The following is a 20,101-nucleotide window of genomic DNA, read 5'->3' as shown; positions in this document are numbered from 1 at the left end:
CTCATAGATATTCTATAAAAGATTTTGGGCAACACATAATATGCCAACTGATACTTTTAGTGCTTTCTGGACATCTCCACGAGTGCAGATGATTTCTTTTGTCTCCAGCTAGATAAATATCAAATGCAGGATGTGTTGTTTTCTTGTACAGTACAGCTTCAGGTTAATATGTAAAACTTAAAGGTGCAGTCTGCACATCCTCACCGTCAGATAACTGTCTGTTCAGTGTGTGCTTAATTCTTTTAAAGGAGCGCTGACAGGAGGGGTATATTGGTTAGGTGCTGACTTTAAATACCAACAATGTTTCTCCAGACCTGCTGACTCCACATTTAGTGTTTCAAAAGTAGACTAGACTCCAAAGAGAATTTCAAAACATTGTGTATACAAGTTTAATATTTTGGAAAAGTTTTACTATGGAATTTAAATACAATATTCTGAAAAACTGAAGAAAAAAAAAACCAAACCAAAAAAACGAAGGCTCTAGTATGAGTGCGTCTACATTACAACATGGAAACTATCCAAACAACGAGTAACACATGTTACTACCTTCCTCCAGATTCAGCTGTAGTCTGCTCAAAATTCACATTTCAGGTTAGCATGGCTGTCAGTCTGGTGCGCGGCAGCGTTACTGCTCTTCAGGAGATGAACTGTTAACCGCTGTTGGACTGACTGGATCTGTTCGCCTGCCAGTATGTCCTATGTGTTTGCTCTCGCGCTGCTGGATGGCTGACAGTCACTGCGGTGTCATCTTGGCTGCTTCAGCTTTTATTAGTGAGATGAGTTCCAGATTAATGAGAAACACAAAGCGAAGTCCTGCAATCTGAAGAGGCAGATACAGAGTGTTAGAGCCTGTCTCACTCAGTACCCTCAAAAATATCATGGTTGCTGAATGTGAATGATGTTACAACTGAGTTGACATCGTCCACACACACCTCTACCACTGAATTGTTGTTGAGTTTCCACTTGTTTCCCGACAGGACCGGTCTGCCATCTATGTAGATGGGTCGTCTGCCTTCATTGGCAATGAAGAAGTCTCCATTATTCTTCAGTTTAATAATTCCTGTTGACATCAATATAAGTGATAACCATTCATTTAAAAATACATCAACACGACTGAGTGATTATTGCTATTCTGGTTACTTTCAGCAGCATCAGAGTGAATCAGTTTAGCCATTTGAAACAATTACTAAGTTTTAACATAAATATACAGGTAAAAAATTCAGTTGTTGCAAATCAAAGTATTAAAGGCTATAACTTTGAAATGAAAACTCTTTTGAGACACAAAGACTTTGCTTGGCAAATCCTGCATGAGTACGACTCTCTAATGAATGAATGTCCACATTTCCATAATGGGCTAAGGCCAATGTAGCAGCTACGCTGTTTTAAGATGAAACAAAGCACAATTAAGTATATTCCCCCCAACCAGAGTACTGTGAAGAATTAACCCCGTCTTGGAGAGTACACTAAGAGCGCAGATGTTTTAGCAGAAGGAAAATCTAGACCTTGGTAACTCTGATTTAAAAGGCAATTGGGGCTCCTGCAGTGTCGGGTTGGGTACTGACTGAATTTCAGTGATACTACCAAGTAGTGATTCATGATAAATCAATTGGTGCCAAATTATGATACCTGAGAACTGAGAGTACTGAGGGAAGGAGAGAAAGTGAGACTGTGTCACCCCTGCAGCTTGTTCAAGTCACACTGAGTCAGTCCAGTGATGAGCCGAAAACCACCGCAAGTGTGGTTACACTTCCCCAAACTTGATCCAGAAAAAGCTTGCTGTAATATTTGCAATCTGAAATGCAAAGGTGGCCAGGACAACACATCCCACGTCTCGAAAGCATGCTCTCACTTTAACGTACGCAGCTGTTTGTCCCAACGCTGTGCAGGCTCTCATCTCCACTGCATCTCACAACCACAACCGGAATTGTTGACGCCCCAAAAAACACATTCACTCTACAAGATGACTGGAATTAACTGGTGACAGATTGACAGACTGGAGGCTGTTAAGGAGGGTTTGGGAGGGGAGGTATGGAGGGTTTCTATTTTGTGTGTTGTGTAAAATATTCTAAACAAATAAGAATTCTGAAATCAAGAATTTTGTGCTTATTTTTCTATGAAGGAAATTAATATTTTTTGTTATTATACAAACTATAATACCAAACTAAATAAACAATGAATAAAATACAACTGTTGAGTGCCAGTACCAAATTCAAGATATGGGAATCAGTTGAAATGTGAACGAAACCCACCCCTAGAGACAAGATATATTTTGTGTTTCAATATGACTACATAAATATTTGTTTATTTTCAGTGCACATCTTGGTCAAATACAAATGAGGTGACTGACAGTGTTGCGTACAACTTCAAAAACGCAACAGATATGGTAATCATTAGGCTAAAAATCTATTTTAAAGAATTAAATTTTGTTAGAAAAGTAAAAGTTTGTTTTGCATGCAACTTTACAGCCTAAAAGTGTATGAGTTTATTCACCTTGTTTTCTTGATATTTTCCAAGCAGGTCCTTCTAGCGACAAATCTACATCTATCGGTTTGTCCTTGGTCGCCCTGCCCAACGTAATCTGTGTGAACATAATATAAAAAGATCATCAGCATTAAAGTGAAAATACATCTTCACAGACAGGGAATTTCTCTCACTGTTTCCTCCCATCTTCTTGTCACAAACACCTCTACAATGTTTCTTTGTAACAAATGCCTTCTTACCTCTCGTGATCTCATGAGATAGCGTACCATTCTTCCTCTCAACGCTGCCAGTGTCTGGTTGTCGAAGTCAGGCATGCTCATCCCTGGCGACACAGACACACATGAACACAAATTAGTTCCACCAATCTGGATTTCCTCAAAAAAAGACCTATAAAAGCCATCTGCTGCTGCTTGGTGAGTGAAAGTTTACAGACCCGTAATACTGTCCACGAGAACCTGCCACCGAGGCAGCTCCTGCTCTAATTGTCTTATCTCTCTTTTTTGGTGACGATCGGAAATCATCAGCTCTGAAAGTAAAAGCAAAGGTATATCAGAGGTAAGGACATTTTTTAACAATATCAAGATGATCAAACATTTAACTTATGGTGCAAGATAAACTGTATTCAACTTGTTTCTTCATAATGAAATTTCTTACCGTGTTCCAAAACCTCATCTCTACTCTCCCTGTGTGAAAACAGGTGCAGAAAAAAATGACCATTGTTAAAAATCATGGACATACAGTATTTAGGTTATAAGATAATAAAAAAACACAATATGAACACTGCAAAAATAAAAGACAATCTTACTTTAACTTTACATCATCAACCATCTGCTCGGCATCAGAAAAGTTGAGCACCTGGTCCCCTTTAGGGAGAGGCTGGACTGCAACACACAATCAAAGCCAACAAAACCATCACATACAGACCTGTCGCGTTTCAATTAGCCCAAACACAACAAAATAACTTACTGGATGTTTTGAGTTATATTTGTTTAAACATGTTGAAAACCCAATTTACCGCTCTGATCATCCAGTAAGTAGTACTGCTTCAGCAGTTGCCAGTGTACCAGCAGGCTCTTGGGGGTGCGAGATGGGTGAAAGACACCAGGATGTTTGCAGAGAAGCTCCTGGAACATGTCCAGTTTGGGCTGACTCGTCTGTTCAATGACAAATTTAATACCAAACCGCTTGTGAATACAGCAGTCAAATGTATACAGTTAAAAAGTACTGCTATATGCAATGAGCTGGATACACGAAAACTGTTCTAACTGTATTTAATTCTCAACCATCAGACTGGTGACTTTAAGATGGTTAATTTTCTGATATTTTAGGTTAATTTATTATTCTACAAGAGTGAAATAAAGTAACAGTTTCACTTACTGAACCAATCTTGGCCAGCAGTGCCTCCTCAGCCTGACTGAAGAGCGCTTTGCTTTGGATCGCTGCAATGGCTTCTGGGTGAAGCTGGCGCATGGCCTGCCATGCCAGCCTGAACAGGAAGACAACAGAGAGAATTTAATTAGCTTTCAAAATCTGTGTCCAATATAGGGAAGGTAAAGCTGCTGCCGGCTAAGTCTCTTCTTACTTTGAGATGACAGGATCGTAGAGGAGCGCGTACCACCTCTCTTTAATTTCCCGCAATGTGAAACGACAGCTGAACTTGACCCCCAAATGAACAGAGGTTAGGTCTGTGGTCTGGAGACAAACACAGACTAATTAAATCAGAAACGGACTAACTGAGTCATACAAACAAACAGGCACATTTATATTTAAACAGTATTCATCTTCTCAGACAATGATTTTAAGTTTTACTCAGCTTACCTGCAACACCGCATTTATTAGTAGCAGGTCATCAGTGGGTTTCCATCTTCCGAGGTCTTTAGTAATATGTAGAGGCTGCTTGCTTTTCTTTACTCTTTTAGTTATGGGTGCAGGGTTTACTACCATGGTGAGAGGCGGCGTGAGAGCGGTTCCGGTTTTCGTCACCTAACAGAAAGACACAAAAAATAATTATTATTTTTCAGTTAGTTTATCATCTTTGCCACAAGGTCCTCCAAGAATGTGCGAGCTCAAAGGTCTTATGTACCTTTTTTTTCTCACTAGATGAAGGTTCACTTCCTGAGCAGCGGACAGGCTCTATGACAGGAGGGCCTTTGACTCTGCTGGATGACTTCACAAGACTGCTCTCCACCAATTCATCATCAAATTTCTTCCTCTTTATTGACCTGAGGACATATTATGTACAAACGTACACAGAACTCTCAAAACTTTTGCAGGTGCACAACAGAAAAACAACCTAAAACATTTGTAGCAGTATACACAACACAACTACACTTTTAATGCTAACAAAATACCTACATTGTTTTATATTACAATGCAATACACAAGAGTGTAACTCAAACCTGGAGGAACTTCTGCGTTTAGGAACACCACTGCCAAATGCTTGTGTTGCCGTCCTTTTCACATCTTTTACTCCGAGTGACTCTTCATCCTCCGACCGACTCTGAGCACCAGTTACAGCCATCGGTGCACCAACCACTGAGTCACCGGCTTGCATCTGTTCAGTCACAACAGAAAACACATCAGGACAAAACCCAGACATTTCTCAGCTCAGAGTAGCAACACTAACAACATGGCAACACTAGCTTTCATTTCTACAGCTCAACACATTATAAACCTTTCACTTCACAGAGTTGCAGTATCCATGGATCATCAGCTTTAGCTTACTACACGTTGCACACATTTATTACAGGCCAACAATAGTTTGACCTTTTTTGAAAGAGCAGCTGGCTGTAAAGGTTAGATTGATTATGAGGTGAGCAGGAAGTCTGTGAGCTACAGGAGCATCCTCCTTCGACAAGCAGCTTTTACTGAGCTCTAATGGGTTCTCAGTAAATAAATTAGGAATATGTCGACCTGCGTTGGTAACAAATCAAGTTTTTCCTTGATAGTAAACGTCATAATAACACCACAACAATAATAATAATAATAATAATAATAATAATAATAATAATAATAATAATAACAATAACAATATATCCACAGTTTACACAATGTTTTGAAAAACAAAGCAAAGCAGAGGCAATAAACCTCATAGTTGATAGACAATTGAACAATGCCGATTGCCGATTAAAGGGCCAGATAATTTAGGGCAGAATTAAACAACAATAAAATTAGAGGCAGAAACATGTTAGAAAAATAGTTACAAAATAAAGGCAGTAAACACAGATCAATTATAAACAATTATAACAACATCAGCAACAAGACAGAATAAAAAGATACGTTAGAAGATAAATTAAAAAATAAAATTAAAAGACAAGCTAAAAAAATAAATTAAACGATATTATTATTATCTCATACTGCATTGATATTACAGTTGTATTACGTTGGCTCAATTGGGCATAACGTACTAAGTCTAAAGTCAAAGGTGTTTATCCACAAGGTTATTTGACAAGTCTGTGTAAGACTCGTTTAAAAGAAAGTTAGCTGTGTTTTTGTTCATGGGAGTCAGAGGGATGGACTGCTAATCAATTTAATGATGTCTTTGTTTACATGTGATGATAGCTACTGTCCCTCACCTCTATCCTTCAATGCGTGATATTTAGTGAGAAATTATTTACTGTGGCGAGCACTACAGTTTGCCAAGAAAATATTGCACTATTGTCTGTTTGGTTAACCAACCTAATTTGATCAAAATAACGCTCGTTTATGTTGGCTAACTAGCATTAGCTTAGCTAACACAACGTTCTGACGATGGCTAGCGCTAGTTAATTAGCGAGCTAATACAACTAGCTACGTTGTCTTGTGACTCACCTTTCCTCGCTGTTTTCCGTCGTTGTGGTACCTGAGCCGTTAACTGGAGTCTGTGTAGTCTATTAATGCAGTTTTTAAAAACACCTCGGTATCACGTTAGCTAGCTGCATGGCTAACTTGCTACATGGATTTGACGTACGCCTGTTAGCATTAGCTTCTCTGCTGTTCTGTTTTCTTCCGGCGAGGTTTCATGGCTGATAGCAGCTTTACGGCGAATTACCGCCGCCCTGTGGCCTGGAGTGCAAGTCTGTCTCATCTTTACATGCAAGTCTTTTAGTGGATATTCTACACCTAAATTGTATAAATTATTTACACAAGATCAATTGTTATATGTCAAAATGGGGTTGTTGATTTTTTGTTAATATTTATTTTTATGATTTTGGGTACCTTACAAAAGTTTTATCCCTGTTACCATATTCACATACTCAATTGTAGGCTTATTTGATGTAAAACAGTGTTTCACGCACAACATTATATTATTATAATGGTATAAACAGCAATACTTCTAGCAGTAGTTGGCTAATAGCACTAACAACCTCAGTTCAAATGCAAGAGCTGTAAACATGTAAACACCAACCTTCCTCTTGATAACAATAAATAGTGTCCTGATCATATACATTCAAAGTGTAATAATTTGAATTCAACTCTCTGCCTTGTTTTACTTTCCTATGATCCAAAAACCACTTCATAAAAACCATGCAGGCACCACAGGAAATGTTAAATGTCTTTATATGATAGCTTATTGGGGGTGGAGGGTCATACCAACCACAGCTCATTGGTTTATTTTTCCTTTTCCCAACAGGAATCCCAAACCTTTCCATTAAAGTATGGTATTTCTGATGCCCCTGCAGATTTACCCAGTGTAGAGTAACAAAATCAGCATTTCTCCTAGCTTTTGTGGTGTTATTCCCACGGTCCATTTCTCCACAGTCAGATATTAGTCTTTAGTTTAACAGTCCCTGATCAAACGGGTAGTGTAGCACACACATCTGATACATATTTACATATTAGGCAGCTATAGATTATAACTTTAATGGTAGCTTTTAGAGCTAATACCATATTTTAAATGTTAAACAAACTTAATTTTGTTTTGAGATGGATGTTTAGTTTTAGGGTGAACGTTGTTGTTTGGCACTTGGTCCAAATTATTGACCCACAGCTGCAGCTCACGCTCCACATGGTCACATCACACAGGAACTTTGATACTCAGTGTTGTATTTCTTAGAAATCACTGCCTACGTGCCAAACTAACAACACACATCTGATCAATTGGACCTAATCTGATACAGCTGATGGTGTTAGAGGCTGAAGCAAACATTGAGTCTTGACTGAGGTTCTTTTTGTTAACAAGACAAGTGGGCATCAAATGAACACCAAAAGAAACAGGCAATTTTAAAATCAACAAATAGGCATAAGTCCAGCTTGAAACCCTTTATTGACATTTACAGTAACAGTTTTAAAATATGTTAAACTAGAATAAATACAGAGTTCAGATCGTACGCTTATTGCATTTACAAAATGTTAATATATCACACAGTAAATTTAAAAAAAAACAAAGACAGATAAAGTTGCATTGTGCTGCACTGTTGAATTGTGGCATACATTTACATTTTAAAGACAATACAGACAAAGCCTGAGTGCAGAGTGGCCTACGTTTTAACAGTGGCACCATTCATTCCTATAGAGAAAAACTTCTAACAGCTGCCATTTCTTTCATTCTTTTTTCTTTTTTTAAGAAACCCGTAACTAAAATTTCGCCATTAGCACCTTATAAAATACACTTTGATCAATAGATTGAAAATCATATCTACACAAAACTCACAGTAGCTCAATAAGAGCAGAAGAAGAGACTCTCCTGATACTCTTGAATAATTTATGCCACACTGTGTATCTCAAATAAAATATATGCTCAACCAAGACACATAGGAAATGCTGCATTTACTTAAAGGTCGAGTGTGTAGGAGGGGGATATATCAGCAAAAGTTTTCTTTAGTGTATAATCACCTGAAACTCAGAACCGTCATGTTTTTATTTCCTTAAAATGAGCAGTTTATGTCTACATAGGGAGCAGGTCCTCATCCACAGAGATCGCCATGTTGCACCCCCATGTTTCTACGGTAACCCGAGCAGACAAAGCAAACACTGGCCCTAGATAGGGTCATTTGCTTTTTTAGTTAGAAACCCCTCCGCAACAAGCAGGGTCAAAAGACTTGAACTGCTTTCTTCAGTGTTTTTACGGGTTCAAATACCCACGCGGGTTGTTTTGGAGGGGAGGAGACCTCTGCAGATATTTCCAGTGGCCTTTCTGCGACATACCAAACAGCATCTGAGAAACGCTCATCTGTAACATGAAGCTGCTTTATTCAGTGTATCAGCTGGTTTAAATCACCAGGTCGGTTTGATTTGGAGAGGAGGAGACCATGGCGGATAATTCGGCTCACGGTAAAAACCTCCTGAACGTCTGGATCAGAAAAAAGGGGAGCACACTTTAGCTGGTTCTGGGCTAGAAGCCCATTTGCGATGCGCCAAACGGTCTAAGATAAATACAAATTTGTAACTTAATATTGCTTTATTCAGGGTTTTTACCGGTTTGAACCACCTGGTCCATTTGTTTTGGAGAGGAGGAGACCACTGTGGTTAATTTGGCTTCCATTAAAAAAACCTTCTGAACAATGAACACAGAAGGAATTCCAACTGGGAGAAGTTTCAGCTGGCTACAACCTCTAATCCTAACCACTAGATGCCACTAAATTCCCCTAAATCTTACAAACTGGACCTTTACGACTGCAAAAGATCAAAATTCATAATCTGATTTAGGAAGGGGTTGCTAGAAAAAAAATCAGCTTGAAATACGGACACATGCATATTCTATGAAATGCTGCATGGCCTGACTATCATCTGAAGATTTCCTTTTGGAGCGTACAGAAGGAGATCACTGACCTGCTCCTGGCCTGTGCAAATAACTGCTTGATGTTGATTTTAGTCTAAAAAAAACCCTGCACAGTTTTACATTTGGACCTCTTCCAGTGCTTCTGTGATGAGCTGTCACGGCTCATCCTGCATTTTTTTTGTCTTTCTCCACACATCAGCCTCCACAAAGACTAGGTTAAAGGTACAGAGGGCTTTGACCTTCTTGTGTTGAAGGTTGAAGGTCCGCTCTAACTGTGTGCAACAGGCTCGCGGTTCCTGTGATAACTCCGCCTGCCAGCGCTCTCTACCATGAAGAGACTCACGCTCTCCTCCATGTAATGGATCAGCTCAGGAGAGCGGGTCATCGTTCAATAAACTGGAGGTTAATGACATTTTCAGGAACCAGAAGAGTCCGGGTCATAGGCTTCACTGAAGTCCCCTCTGGGTCTGGCTTCACATCGAATTCTTTGAGGATCTAGACAACAGAGAAAACAGATTAACACCACGGTGACTGAAAGAGGGAAAAAAAATCAAGTGCTCATCATGTGCTAAGTGTTGGGTAGTGACTGAAATCCCTGGATTAAGTAATCAAATTAATTCATTTGGAACTGGATTTGCACAACGTCTTAAATCCCCTCTTTTAGTCTCTTACATTATTCCACGAAAAAATGCAGCAAGAGGATTTGTCGCAAACACTGTTGTTTCTGACAAACCTGGTTAAATCAGAAACAGTCTAAATCACTTGTTAAATCATTTAAGTCATGTGTTTACATGCAGCATATAACAGAATGTGTAACAGTGTCTATATGTGTTTTATGAGATACATGAAACATTTCTAAATGAGGTTAAATCTGTGTGAAACTATTCTAATTCTGAGCAGGTATTCAAATGTTCAATTACTGATGAACATGTGCAGTTTGTTTTTTTTACAGGGACAGTTTTCATCACAAACTACCCACCAAACTCTCTACAGATTCAGAACAAGTCCAGCTAACTCACCCTGGCAAGAGCGAGGTAGAGCTCCAGCTCGGCTATACGACGACCTATGCAGCTGCGTTTTCCCACCCCAAAGGGTACAGAGGCATACGGGTGATGAGTAAGATTTTTGTTCAACCATCGATGGGGCTGGAATTCATCTGGATTTGGAAAGATCACTGGATCCCGTGACGTTGCAAAGTGGCACAGGGTAATCAGAGTCTGGGTGGAAAGATTTTACTGTCAGATATGTGTAGCACTCACATTTAGCCCAGGGCAAAGGGCTCCTCATCATGGAGGCCCATTTTCTATGGTAATCTATTGCCGCAGGCGTGAAAAAAGTAATAAAGGCTGTGTAAGACATTATAAAGACATACTTTCTCTAAATGATGACCAATTTCCTGAAAGTATTGAGAAAAATAATGAGAAATAATAATAAGAAATGAGAAATTTTCTCAAAATGAGAATCTTTTTCAAAAAATTAAACTTTCTGAAAATGATGAGTTAATATCTCAAAAAAATGAAAAACTTTCTGAAAAAGTTAAAATCTCAAAATAACAAGTTAATATCTCAAAATAATGAGAAACTTTTTCAAAATAATAAAAATTATTATTTTTTCATCACACTTGGCAGAGATGGACTTCCATTCCTCACAGTGTGACCACATGACAGATATGAATCCAAACAGTCATTATAGAGTGTGAATGATTTCAAAGTGCGCTAATTCTCCAAACACACTCACATTTTTAGGGATGAGGTAGCCTCCAACCTGGATGTCTCTCTCTGTAATGACTCGTGCATTGGCAGGAATAACGGGATACAACCTGAAAAAAAATAACATGAGCAAAATCAAACTTGCAGATTGAAAACTGATTGAAAATGTCTTCAGGAAATGAACGGAAATCTTCTGAGTCATACCTGAGCACTTCTTTGACTGTGGCCTTCAGGAGAGGCATGCGGGCCACGTCTGCTGCCTCAGGTATGCCTCGACCCTCCAGCACGCCTAGCACCTCATCCCTGAGCGATGCCTGCACCTCGGGGTGGCGGGACAGCTCGTACAATGACCAGGACATGGTGCTAGAGATCTGAAGAGACAGGCGGTGTGCACGAGACGTTAATTAATCAAAGAGAACTGACGACAGAATCCAGCAAAGAAGGAGACAGAGTGATCCTTCTTACCGTGTCGACTCCCGCAAGAAGCAGCTCTGTGACGTTGCTGTAGACAGTCTTCATGGGCAGTCCGGTCTGTGACAGAAAGTAGGTTAGATAACGGCCCTCCACATTCTCGCCACGGGCAACCTTTTCTGCTTCGGCGGTAAGACGCTGGTCAATGTGGCCTTTAGCTAGAAGCACAGAGATTAGAGAGCGTTATGGGGAGTGAAGGTGCAGTATGTCATGCAGTCCTTGCCGGTGCAATTTTTCTGATTGTCCTTTTAAGTACCAAAAACATGCATTAATTGAGCACAGTCACTACAAACTAGACTTTCTTGCAAACTTGAAAACAACTTAAAAATTAGGGGTTTTTTTACATTTTAACCACGGTTTGACCACCGTGACTGATGTTCAAGACTTCACCGCAGACGGTCTTGTAGTGCGTGAGCGTTAAGGACTTTAATCTCCTGCTTCCTGATCCAGTTTGCACCAGAGTGATTACTTTATACATGTTCGATTCAGATCTGCACGAGTCTTGACTAATGTTGCACTGTAAGAGTGAGTGGGACGATAACCAGCAACAACCGAGAAGGGGGCAGAAGGGCAATAATCATAAAGTGTGGAAAAACATACCGTTTTTTCTTCCACCATGTTTGTTTGGGTTTCATGTCAGAGAGAAATGCTAGCTTGTGCAAAGACTGCTTAATGTCCCTGCTTATACACCTTTTTAAAAAAAAAAAAATGCATTTGATTTACTGCTTTATTTTTTCCTTTCATTACCATTTCTTCATGTTCAAAATCAGTTTTGTTAAATAAAACGTTATACATACAATTAGGGTTAGGCAATATATCGATTTTATATTGAAATCATTATATGTGACTGGACATCTTCTTTTGGACATCATAATATTGTAAGAGTTGTCTTTTCTTGGTTTTAAAGGCTGCATTAGCCCCTTGGGTGCTGAAAGGTGATTTTTTTTTTTAATCTTGTGGGAACAAATTATTTCTCTTGTGTGAAAAGGAAAAAAAAAAGCTTGGTACATTACTGACAATTATTTATCAAAAATCTCATTGTTTATATTTTATGAAAGCACAAAAAAATAGTCAACCCTACAATACTATTGCAATATATATTGCGGTATTTGGTCAAAAAATATCATGATATTTGATTTTCTCATTTGTACTCACAATCATTACTATCAGAGCTGATATTTCCCAGTAGGCATACATCTCGCTCCCATTTCCCACACCAACACTTAACTGAAAAAATTAAAAGACGTTGCCTACCAAACTCAAACATGTAGTCCCAGCACTGACAGAAGACGTTCCAGGGTTTAGGAAACAGCTGGTGCAACCACTTCGGCATGGCCATGGTGAGAAGCGTCATTACAAACATGGTGTTGATCGACTGGATGAAACGCTCCGTCTCTTCAGGGACAACCTCATCCAGACAACCGATTCTGGATTCAAACAGCACCGAGGAGATGCCTGTCAAAGAGGAGAAAAAAAAGCTATATGAGCAGGTGAGAAAGACACGGCACAGGGGCTGACAGACATGCACCGTAAACTCAGGCTGCACAGGGAGAAGAAACCACATCTGAGGCTTTTTGATTGTAACCTTTTTTTCCTTTTTAGCAGCAGTTGGCCCGGCTCCCACTCAACACTACAATCATTTGTGCATGTGACAACACAGTCACTGGACTGAATCTGTGTTTAGTCTGGGGAGATCTGGGAGAGGAAAACAAATGAATGTACAGAAGCTCTCTCATGCTTAAAGAATAACTGCTGAGGAGCCTTTGGGCACAATGACGAATGAGTACAGCTGTACGCAAAAACCAGCGGTTAATGTGAGCTGGTATTAGGCTTAAATTAAGAAAAGTACAAAAAAATGTTATTGAAGTACTCTACTGTACTATGATATAAATGTAAATGTGAGGAACTTGTACTTTTCTTGAGTATTTCCATTTACATTTCTACTCCACGATATTTCATAGTGAAATATTGTACTTTTTACTGGGCTACAGTAAGCTGACAGCCATAAGTAATTAAAGCTGTAACGATTAATCGAGTAGTTGTCAACTCTTTGATTAATTGCCAACTAATCTGATAGTTCTGATTCCAGCTTCTTAAACGTTATCTTGTTGTTGTTGTTGATTTTTACTCCTCTGTGACAGTAAACTGAATGTTTTGGGGGTTTGGACAAAACAAGACAATTGAGGACGTCACCTAAGGCTTTTGGATACACTGATGGATATTATTCACCATTTTCTGATGTTTTATAGACAAAAAATCTAATCAATTTATCGACAATTGAAATAATAATTAGCTGCAGCCTCAGTACAGATTTTACACACAAAACACAATCTGTTTATGGAACACGATGCAGAACTATGGGTTAAAAAAAAGTATGTAGTAAAGTAGTTTAAATGAGCTCCATCTTAAGAACTACAATACTAAATGTTGCAGTACACAGTAATGCATCAATGACAACCACCCAAAATATATATTATATATAATAACACGCTAGAACAGGCTATTCTGCTGTTTAAATGCATAGCTTTTATTTGTAAATTAGTGTTTTAGTGTTTCTGCATTGCTGCACTACTTTTACTTACATAAAGGATGTGAGCAGTTTTTTCCATCACTAGAACTATGAGCTAAAGGTTACATATTGTCGACCTGTGATGGAAATGTTGAAACTATTCAGGCTCAACCAGCTTTGACAGGCATGTGTGTTTAAAATGTCAGTGTGATCACATAATACTGCTTCCTGCATGTGGCTGGCCCTAATTACCGATGTTTACACGGTGTGCTACACCCTGTAGTGATGCATGACGTTGCCACTCCTCAGACCACATGAAACCTTACCCTCGAGGCCGAAGCGATAGAACTCGCTGGCGACGTCAGCGACGAGGCCCTCAGAGCTCCTGCTGAGGCGAAGTTTGGCGATGAGGTCGCTGACCACACCATTCAGGGTTTTGTCGTAGGTTTCGACAGCTTTTGGGCGCAGCATGTGCTTCCCCAGGAGACTTCTCACCGACTGCCACTCTTCCCCCTCACTAGGAACACACAGAGTAAACATGAAAAAATGCTCGTGTTAGTAAAGCAATTCAGCTGTACTACTTTGACTGTTTATAATGACAGAGAGGAGGACATCTCAGAGAGATACTCACGATGTCAGGAGTCCATAGTGATGTCCTCTGAGGCTTCTGTAGTCCTTCCAGGAGGAAAGGTCAGAGCGCATGGGGTGCTGGCCCTCCTGCCTCAGCACCTGCTCAATGAGTGCTGGATCAGCCACGTGAACTGTCAGGATGGGGCCGAAGCTTGCTTTCCACATGGGCCCATATCGCTGCAATCCCTCCAGCTGGAACATGAGAGAGAGAGAGAGAAGGGGGGGGGGGCTTGTGAAAAACCTGCAGGAAGTGATAGGCATCATTGCAGCATTTTCTGTCCTTTATTGAGTAGCCCAGTAAAGAAACGAAGATGCAGCTTGTCTAATCCACTAATGATTAGATCATTTCAACTGAAGTTACATAACTTAATAGGCACAGTTTGATCAGTCAACCCTTCTTTTATACTTGACATGGCACACTGTAAAGATAAACTATTTGTTTTAGCTAAAACAAAAAGGTAGTGTCCGGGCTGCCTTAGATTTTTAGGTGACTGGATTTGAGAAGACAAGTTTAATGAATACAAAGTAACCTCAAATTGTCTTCTCAAATTCAGTCAACTTTCAATTTTGACCCTTTAAAACCTGTGCAATTTGGCTTGATTTTTTTTTAACACATTGGAAGGAGGCAATGAGCCACGAAAGAACAAAAATGGCCAAGAAATTAGTAAAAAGGGCAAGAAAAGTTGCTTATAAATTAGTACAGACAAGTACAAACAAGAGGAAAGATAGTTATGGATATCGTTTTTCCAATGCTTTTTTTGTTTTTTTTCCATAGACATATTTCCCTAGCTTTCTAATTTTCCTTGCAATTTCCGAGTAAAAATATTACCAAACTGCTCAATGCCTTTCCCCATAAAATATATATATATATATATATATATATATATATATATATATATATATATATATATATATATTTTACATTACTTTTCTCAGGGTTCAAAGGTTTAAATACTTGTGAAAGGCATCTGAAAGCAGCACAAGTAAATGTGTGATGTCCAGGAATCAAAGGGTTAAGGCGGCCCTGACATTAGCTTTTTTTAAGTTAAAACAAATAATGTATTTTCACAGTGTGCATGGAACTAACGCACAATAATGTATAGAGCTTGACACTAAAAGGCAGTCTCCATCTGCTGAAAGTTTCTCTGCGCTCACCTTTTCTTCCATAAACCAATCAATCAATCATCATCAATCATTTTTTCTGTCCTCTTTGACCATCATGTGCATCAATATTTTTGCATCAGCCCACTGAATGTAGACTATTTATGTTAAAAAGGCAAGTATTGCAAATATGTGTGTGTTTTGTGGTTTAGTGGCTCCTCTGTTGAACATCATCATCTCACCTGTAAGTCGTGCAGCCGGGACAGCCCCCGTTTGGCGAACAAGTCCCAAGCGAAGCTGGCGACAGACGGTCCGGGCATCTCCTCCAGGGTCCTCACAGCCCGCTGCTTGGCCGACGCGCCCTCAGCCCACCTCTCCATCCACTTGACCAGGGGGAAGGCGCTCCGGCCGGATACTCTCAGCGCTTGTTGCAGCATCCTTCTCACAGTGATCATGTAGCGGTGGCCGGATGCGGCTCTCCTGGATGTCGGTGCTCATTTTGTTTGCCCCGGCTGGAGGCAGTATTTATAACGCGCGACCTGCGCCTCGAACCCGCAGAGATAAAGCTGTACATTTTTTTAATGTGGGCCAATCACGGGTGTAAATGCAGCGCAGGCCCCTCCTCCTCCGCCGCCTGGATGAGACTGTAAAGGCGTGAGCTGAGGGGAAGGTGTGTCCAATCAGAGGGCTGAGTTTAGACCAGCCCAGACACGGCACACGTGGAGGTCCTGGATAAATAATAGCCGACATGACTTCCCTGGTACTGTGGAGGCTTATCTACCCCCCTTCTCCTCCCCCGGTGCAGCACTTTGCTCTCTGATAGTCCAGCAGACAGACAGACATGTTTCCAGTGATCACGCACATGTGGAAATGAGGTCTTGTGTGTTTAATAGACCACTTACCCATCAATGTCAATGTTATTATGGATCCCATTGATTCAGACTGGCCAAAAACTCAAGTAGAAACAGATGAATCAATAACCAAACAAAGTTGTCTAAATTACCATTTGGCCATGCTTTCACTAAGTATCACATGCAGGCTTATTATAAATTGGGGTGATCAGTGACAGAGACATTGGAACATTATCTCAAGATTAACCCGGAGAAATAAGCAGGGACAGCCTGTGTCTTTTTCAGACCCAGCAGGGCTTTGTTTACCCAGCTATGACCACTTCTTTTGCTGACTTGGGTCTCCTGGCGAGAGAGAAAATCCTGACCTGATTTCATTTGAACTGGAGTTTGTCCAAAGCACCGTGTGGACTGTGAAGTAACAACCGTGGGGCTGTACTCAGAATCTACTTTGACATTTGCTCCCGTGTCTCAAATGCTCTAACTAGAAATCTTAGATCACCCAGTTTCACAGAAACACTGACGACTGTCTGGCAATCTCAGTGAGACAGCTGAGTCACATGATGGCATTGAATTCACACTTGACTGACTTTCTTATCCATTACGGTACAATTATATTTCTTTAACGTCTGCAGGATGAGACCATTGAGATGCATCATCTTGTTTGCAAGAGTGTTGTGGCAAATAATTGGACATAGAGCAAAAAAAAAATAATGGAAATGAAAGAAAATGACTACACTGTTAAGAAAACATGACACAAGTGTTATGTTATTAATTCATGATTCTCAGGGTAGCCTGCATATAAGAAGCAAGAGCAACTTAAAGCAACATTATGTAACTTTTGGTTGATTGTTGAGTCTCATTTCTAAGTCGTTTTCAAACAACACCCAACCCTCCAGTGCAATCTAGAGACATTTTTTGGAACTCAACAGCTTAACTGGCCTGTTTAAAGCGATTTGAAACAAACGTTTTGGATCAGGGTTTCTCAAAGTTTTGATGACTGAGTGCTGCTTTAAGGAAACAGTATGATCAAGGATTATAGATGAAAAGTGCACAGAGGTTTCCATTAAACCTCAAACTGGGGAAATTAAAATTGTGAATATAAAATACACCTAACAGAAACATGTCAGTTTTGAAAAAAAAAAAAAAACCTTCACATTTATCACAAAAAAAATGTTTAACTCTCGCATGAGGTGGTATTTCAGGTGATTTAAAAAAGCTATATTTATCAAAACTGCAATGGAACCCCCTTTTTCCCGCTTTTATGGGTCACATGATGCTGTGGCTATGAGCTTGTAGGTAGGAACTGGCTCGCTCGGGCATGATGCAGCGGATGCTTCAGTGCATTATGTAACTCTTCAAAAGTTGAGTGGATCATGCGGAAATTTTGTATCCAAATTTCCTCTTTGAAATTGGGGCCTATCACCTCCCAGAAATCCCCCATACGTGGCCAATCCCACGTATAAGGGGCTTGCCTTACAATTATGACTCACACAACACGCCTACATCGCCTTCGATTGGAAATAATGACAGCTACTGCGGTGGCTGTGATAGAAAAAAAAATTGCTAATCTTCTGAAAATTCACTGCCATGTTTCTTGGAACGTTATCACCGGAGGAGAAGTACATGTGGGGTGCAATGGAAACTCAGTTGTCTCGCTTATAGAAATTTCAAAAATATTGCTTAAGTTTTGCGCAAATCTGTGATGGAAACCAACCTACTGTGACTATTTTTTTTCTATCACATTTGTATGACATACTCTCTCTCTCTGCCTATTTATATGTATATATATATACTGTGCATATATGTGGATTGTACCCCCACCCTTCCAATATATATTATAATTACTGCCTAGACTTGAATATGAATAAAGGGGCAAAAAAACTGATTATGGATTTAATGTGTGACAAGCTGAGTTATTGTGGGTGGGGGGTGGGGGGTGGGGGGATTCTTAAATCAGCGTGTCTTAAATACACTAAGACATAAAAATGGCTTCAAATGAGATGGGTAATTAAAAGAATGCATTTTAAAAAGACAATTGACCAGTGACGTACTCTTGACAATTAATAGCCCTGTAAATTGTAAATAAAAAAAAAAAGATATCTAAAGGTCAAAGATGGTAGTGTGACACACATTGTAAGCATAACCTAAACACTGGGTGGCAAGTTTTTCCTGGCATTAACTTGGACCTATAAAGCATGCACAGACCAAAACATCAGAAACAATAATAATACCAAGGTTTTCTACAGCATGAACTTATAACATAGATCACTCTCTACATGTAATTGAAAGTATATTTCGTAGTGTTTTGTAGTGTAGAAAGCCTATGCTGCAACCAAGTATATTCATGTGTATAATCCCTCTAAAATATATGAGTTATAATTCTCCTTTAAACTACCTATCACCCCAATACCAGACCTTTGCCATTTTAAATTATAAGTTATAGGCACAATAACATATGGCAAAAAACACTTCTAACAATAGCCTACCGCAGGTAAATGCTAAAAAGGTGCATATATAAATTACTGCAGCTTGGAGGGGAAAGAAATATAGGTAGGGGCCTCCAAATGAGCTCAGCAGCTTGCTAAAGGTTGTTAAAAATGACATATTAGCGTTTTTTCTGTCTACTTATAATGATGTGCAGAATAACAGGGGACAGCGTATTATTCATGCAGGAGTATCCAGCAAATTTACTGCAGGTCTGCTGCCCTGTAATGTTCTGACTTAATCATGAACAGACAGTGTGGAGTTTTACTCAGTAAAACAGTGATTAAGAGAAATGTATTCCCAACAGCAACATCCCCTGTCTGGCCAGCGTGATGCTGGGTAATAAAAGGGCCACTTCTGACATGATATATGACATTTTATGATCAATTTTTTAAATTGAGAAAGGTACAAAGGAGAAACATTACACATAACACAGTTTACCCTTTCAACCCATTCTCCTCTTATTAAATTATAGGGCCTTAACATAATTTGGTTATTTTCAGTGTTATGCTGGAATAAAATTGCTCCTGCAGTCTGCGAGGCAACCACAAATTCTCTTCAACTGGCCTCCAGGAGACTAAAGAACTGCAACTGAAGGGAGGGCACATAGCTCACAGTATCAGAAGTACATCTCAAAAGATTTAAATAAGGCTTCTTTTCTTTCCATATGAATTTGGGGATTAACAAGTTAAGTTTTTTTCAATAAAGCAGAACAAGAGGGATCATTTTAACATTGACATATGGGGTTAAATTGCATTTGGCAGATTTAACAAACATTCAAGGTCTTTCTTAATATGACTGAATATATTTAAAAATGTTGGAATGTAATGGAATATGTAAAAAGAGGGATATCAATGCAGAGACACCTGTAACTCTAAGTTTGAGGTGTAACTGAGTTTATACACATCAGCACTGACTTTCTCAAATTATATTTACATCCAGATAGAAAGCTGGAGAAATCAAATGTGGAAAGTAAACGTGGTATTGAAGAAACTCTGTTTCCTATTTAGAGAAGCATATCATCAGCATACAGTGATATCTGGTGATCTGTACTGCAAAATTAATTGAACGCACTAACGAATGCTGTCTGATTTTCTGAGGGAGAGGGGCACTAACAGCGGGAAAGGGGGCGGAGCACATATTGCCAGTGCTGACCATTAGTACG

General features: G+C 39.5%; 2 protein-coding genes across 2 annotated transcripts; both read right to left on the bottom strand.

Annotated features, from left to right (window-relative positions):
* Nucleotides 1-375: 375 nt before the first annotated feature.
* On the bottom strand, nt 376-6,466 carry mcrs1 (microspherule protein 1). Its single transcript, XM_042496164.2, has 14 exons — nt 6,292-6,466; nt 4,881-5,035; nt 4,565-4,703; nt 4,300-4,464; nt 4,064-4,173; nt 3,859-3,967; nt 3,497-3,635; nt 3,287-3,362; nt 3,136-3,164; nt 2,915-3,007; nt 2,721-2,803; nt 2,491-2,578; nt 933-1,060; nt 376-820 (listed from the first exon to the last, which is right to left on the bottom strand). Exons 2-14 carry the CDS (start codon nt 5,033-5,035, stop codon nt 734-736), a joined length of 1,401 nt encoding a protein of 466 aa, XP_042352098.1. The 5' UTR covers nt 6,292-6,466; the 3' UTR covers nt 376-733.
* Nucleotides 6,467-7,707: 1,241 nt separating this feature from the next.
* Nucleotides 7,708-16,122, bottom strand: cyp27b1 (cytochrome P450, family 27, subfamily B, polypeptide 1). The gene is made up of 9 exons (XM_042504113.2): nt 15,844-16,122; nt 14,502-14,692; nt 14,197-14,387; nt 12,616-12,816; nt 11,356-11,519; nt 11,095-11,261; nt 10,919-11,000; nt 10,201-10,398; nt 7,708-9,676 (listed from the first exon to the last, which is right to left on the bottom strand). Exons 1-9 carry the CDS (start codon nt 16,054-16,056, stop codon nt 9,563-9,565), a joined length of 1,521 nt encoding a protein of 506 aa, XP_042360047.2. The 5' UTR covers nt 16,057-16,122; the 3' UTR covers nt 7,708-9,562.
* Nucleotides 16,123-20,101: the final 3,979 nt, after the last annotated feature.

This window comes from Plectropomus leopardus, chromosome 2, assembly GCF_026936395.1.
Source record: "Plectropomus leopardus strain MGB_pleo_1.0 chromosome 2, ASM2693639v1, whole genome shotgun sequence".
Lineage (NCBI taxonomy): Eukaryota > Metazoa > Chordata > Actinopteri > Perciformes > Serranidae > Plectropomus > Plectropomus leopardus.
Note: the sequence above shows the minus strand (reverse complement) of the source record. Positions and strands in the feature narration are given on the sequence as shown.

Excerpts from the sequence above, each read along its gene's own strand:
- mcrs1 (XM_042496164.2), bottom strand. The coding sequence starts at position 5,035 with ATGCAAGCCGGTGACTCAGTGGTTGGTGCACCGATGGCTGTAACTGGT. Across the intron at positions 4,704-4,880 it reads AAACGCAGAAGTTCCTCCAG|GTCAATAAAGAGGAAGAAAT; the intron begins GTTTGAGTTACA and ends ATATGTCCTCAG. Across the intron at positions 3,363-3,496 it reads CTTACTGGATGATCAGAGCG|TCCAGCCTCTCCCTAAAGGG; the intron begins GTAAATTGGGTT and ends TGTGTGTTGCAG.
- cyp27b1 (XM_042504113.2), bottom strand. The coding sequence starts at position 16,056 with ATGATCACTGTGAGAAGGATGCTGCAACAAGCGCTGAGAGTATCCGGC. Across the intron at positions 11,520-12,615 it reads GGACTACATGTTTGAGTTTG|CTAAAGGCCACATTGACCAG; the intron begins GTAGGCAACGTC and ends CTGTGCTTCTAG. Across the intron at positions 11,001-11,094 it reads ACAGTCAAAGAAGTGCTCAG|GTTGTATCCCGTTATTCCTG; the intron begins GTATGACTCAGA and ends ATTTTTTTTCAG.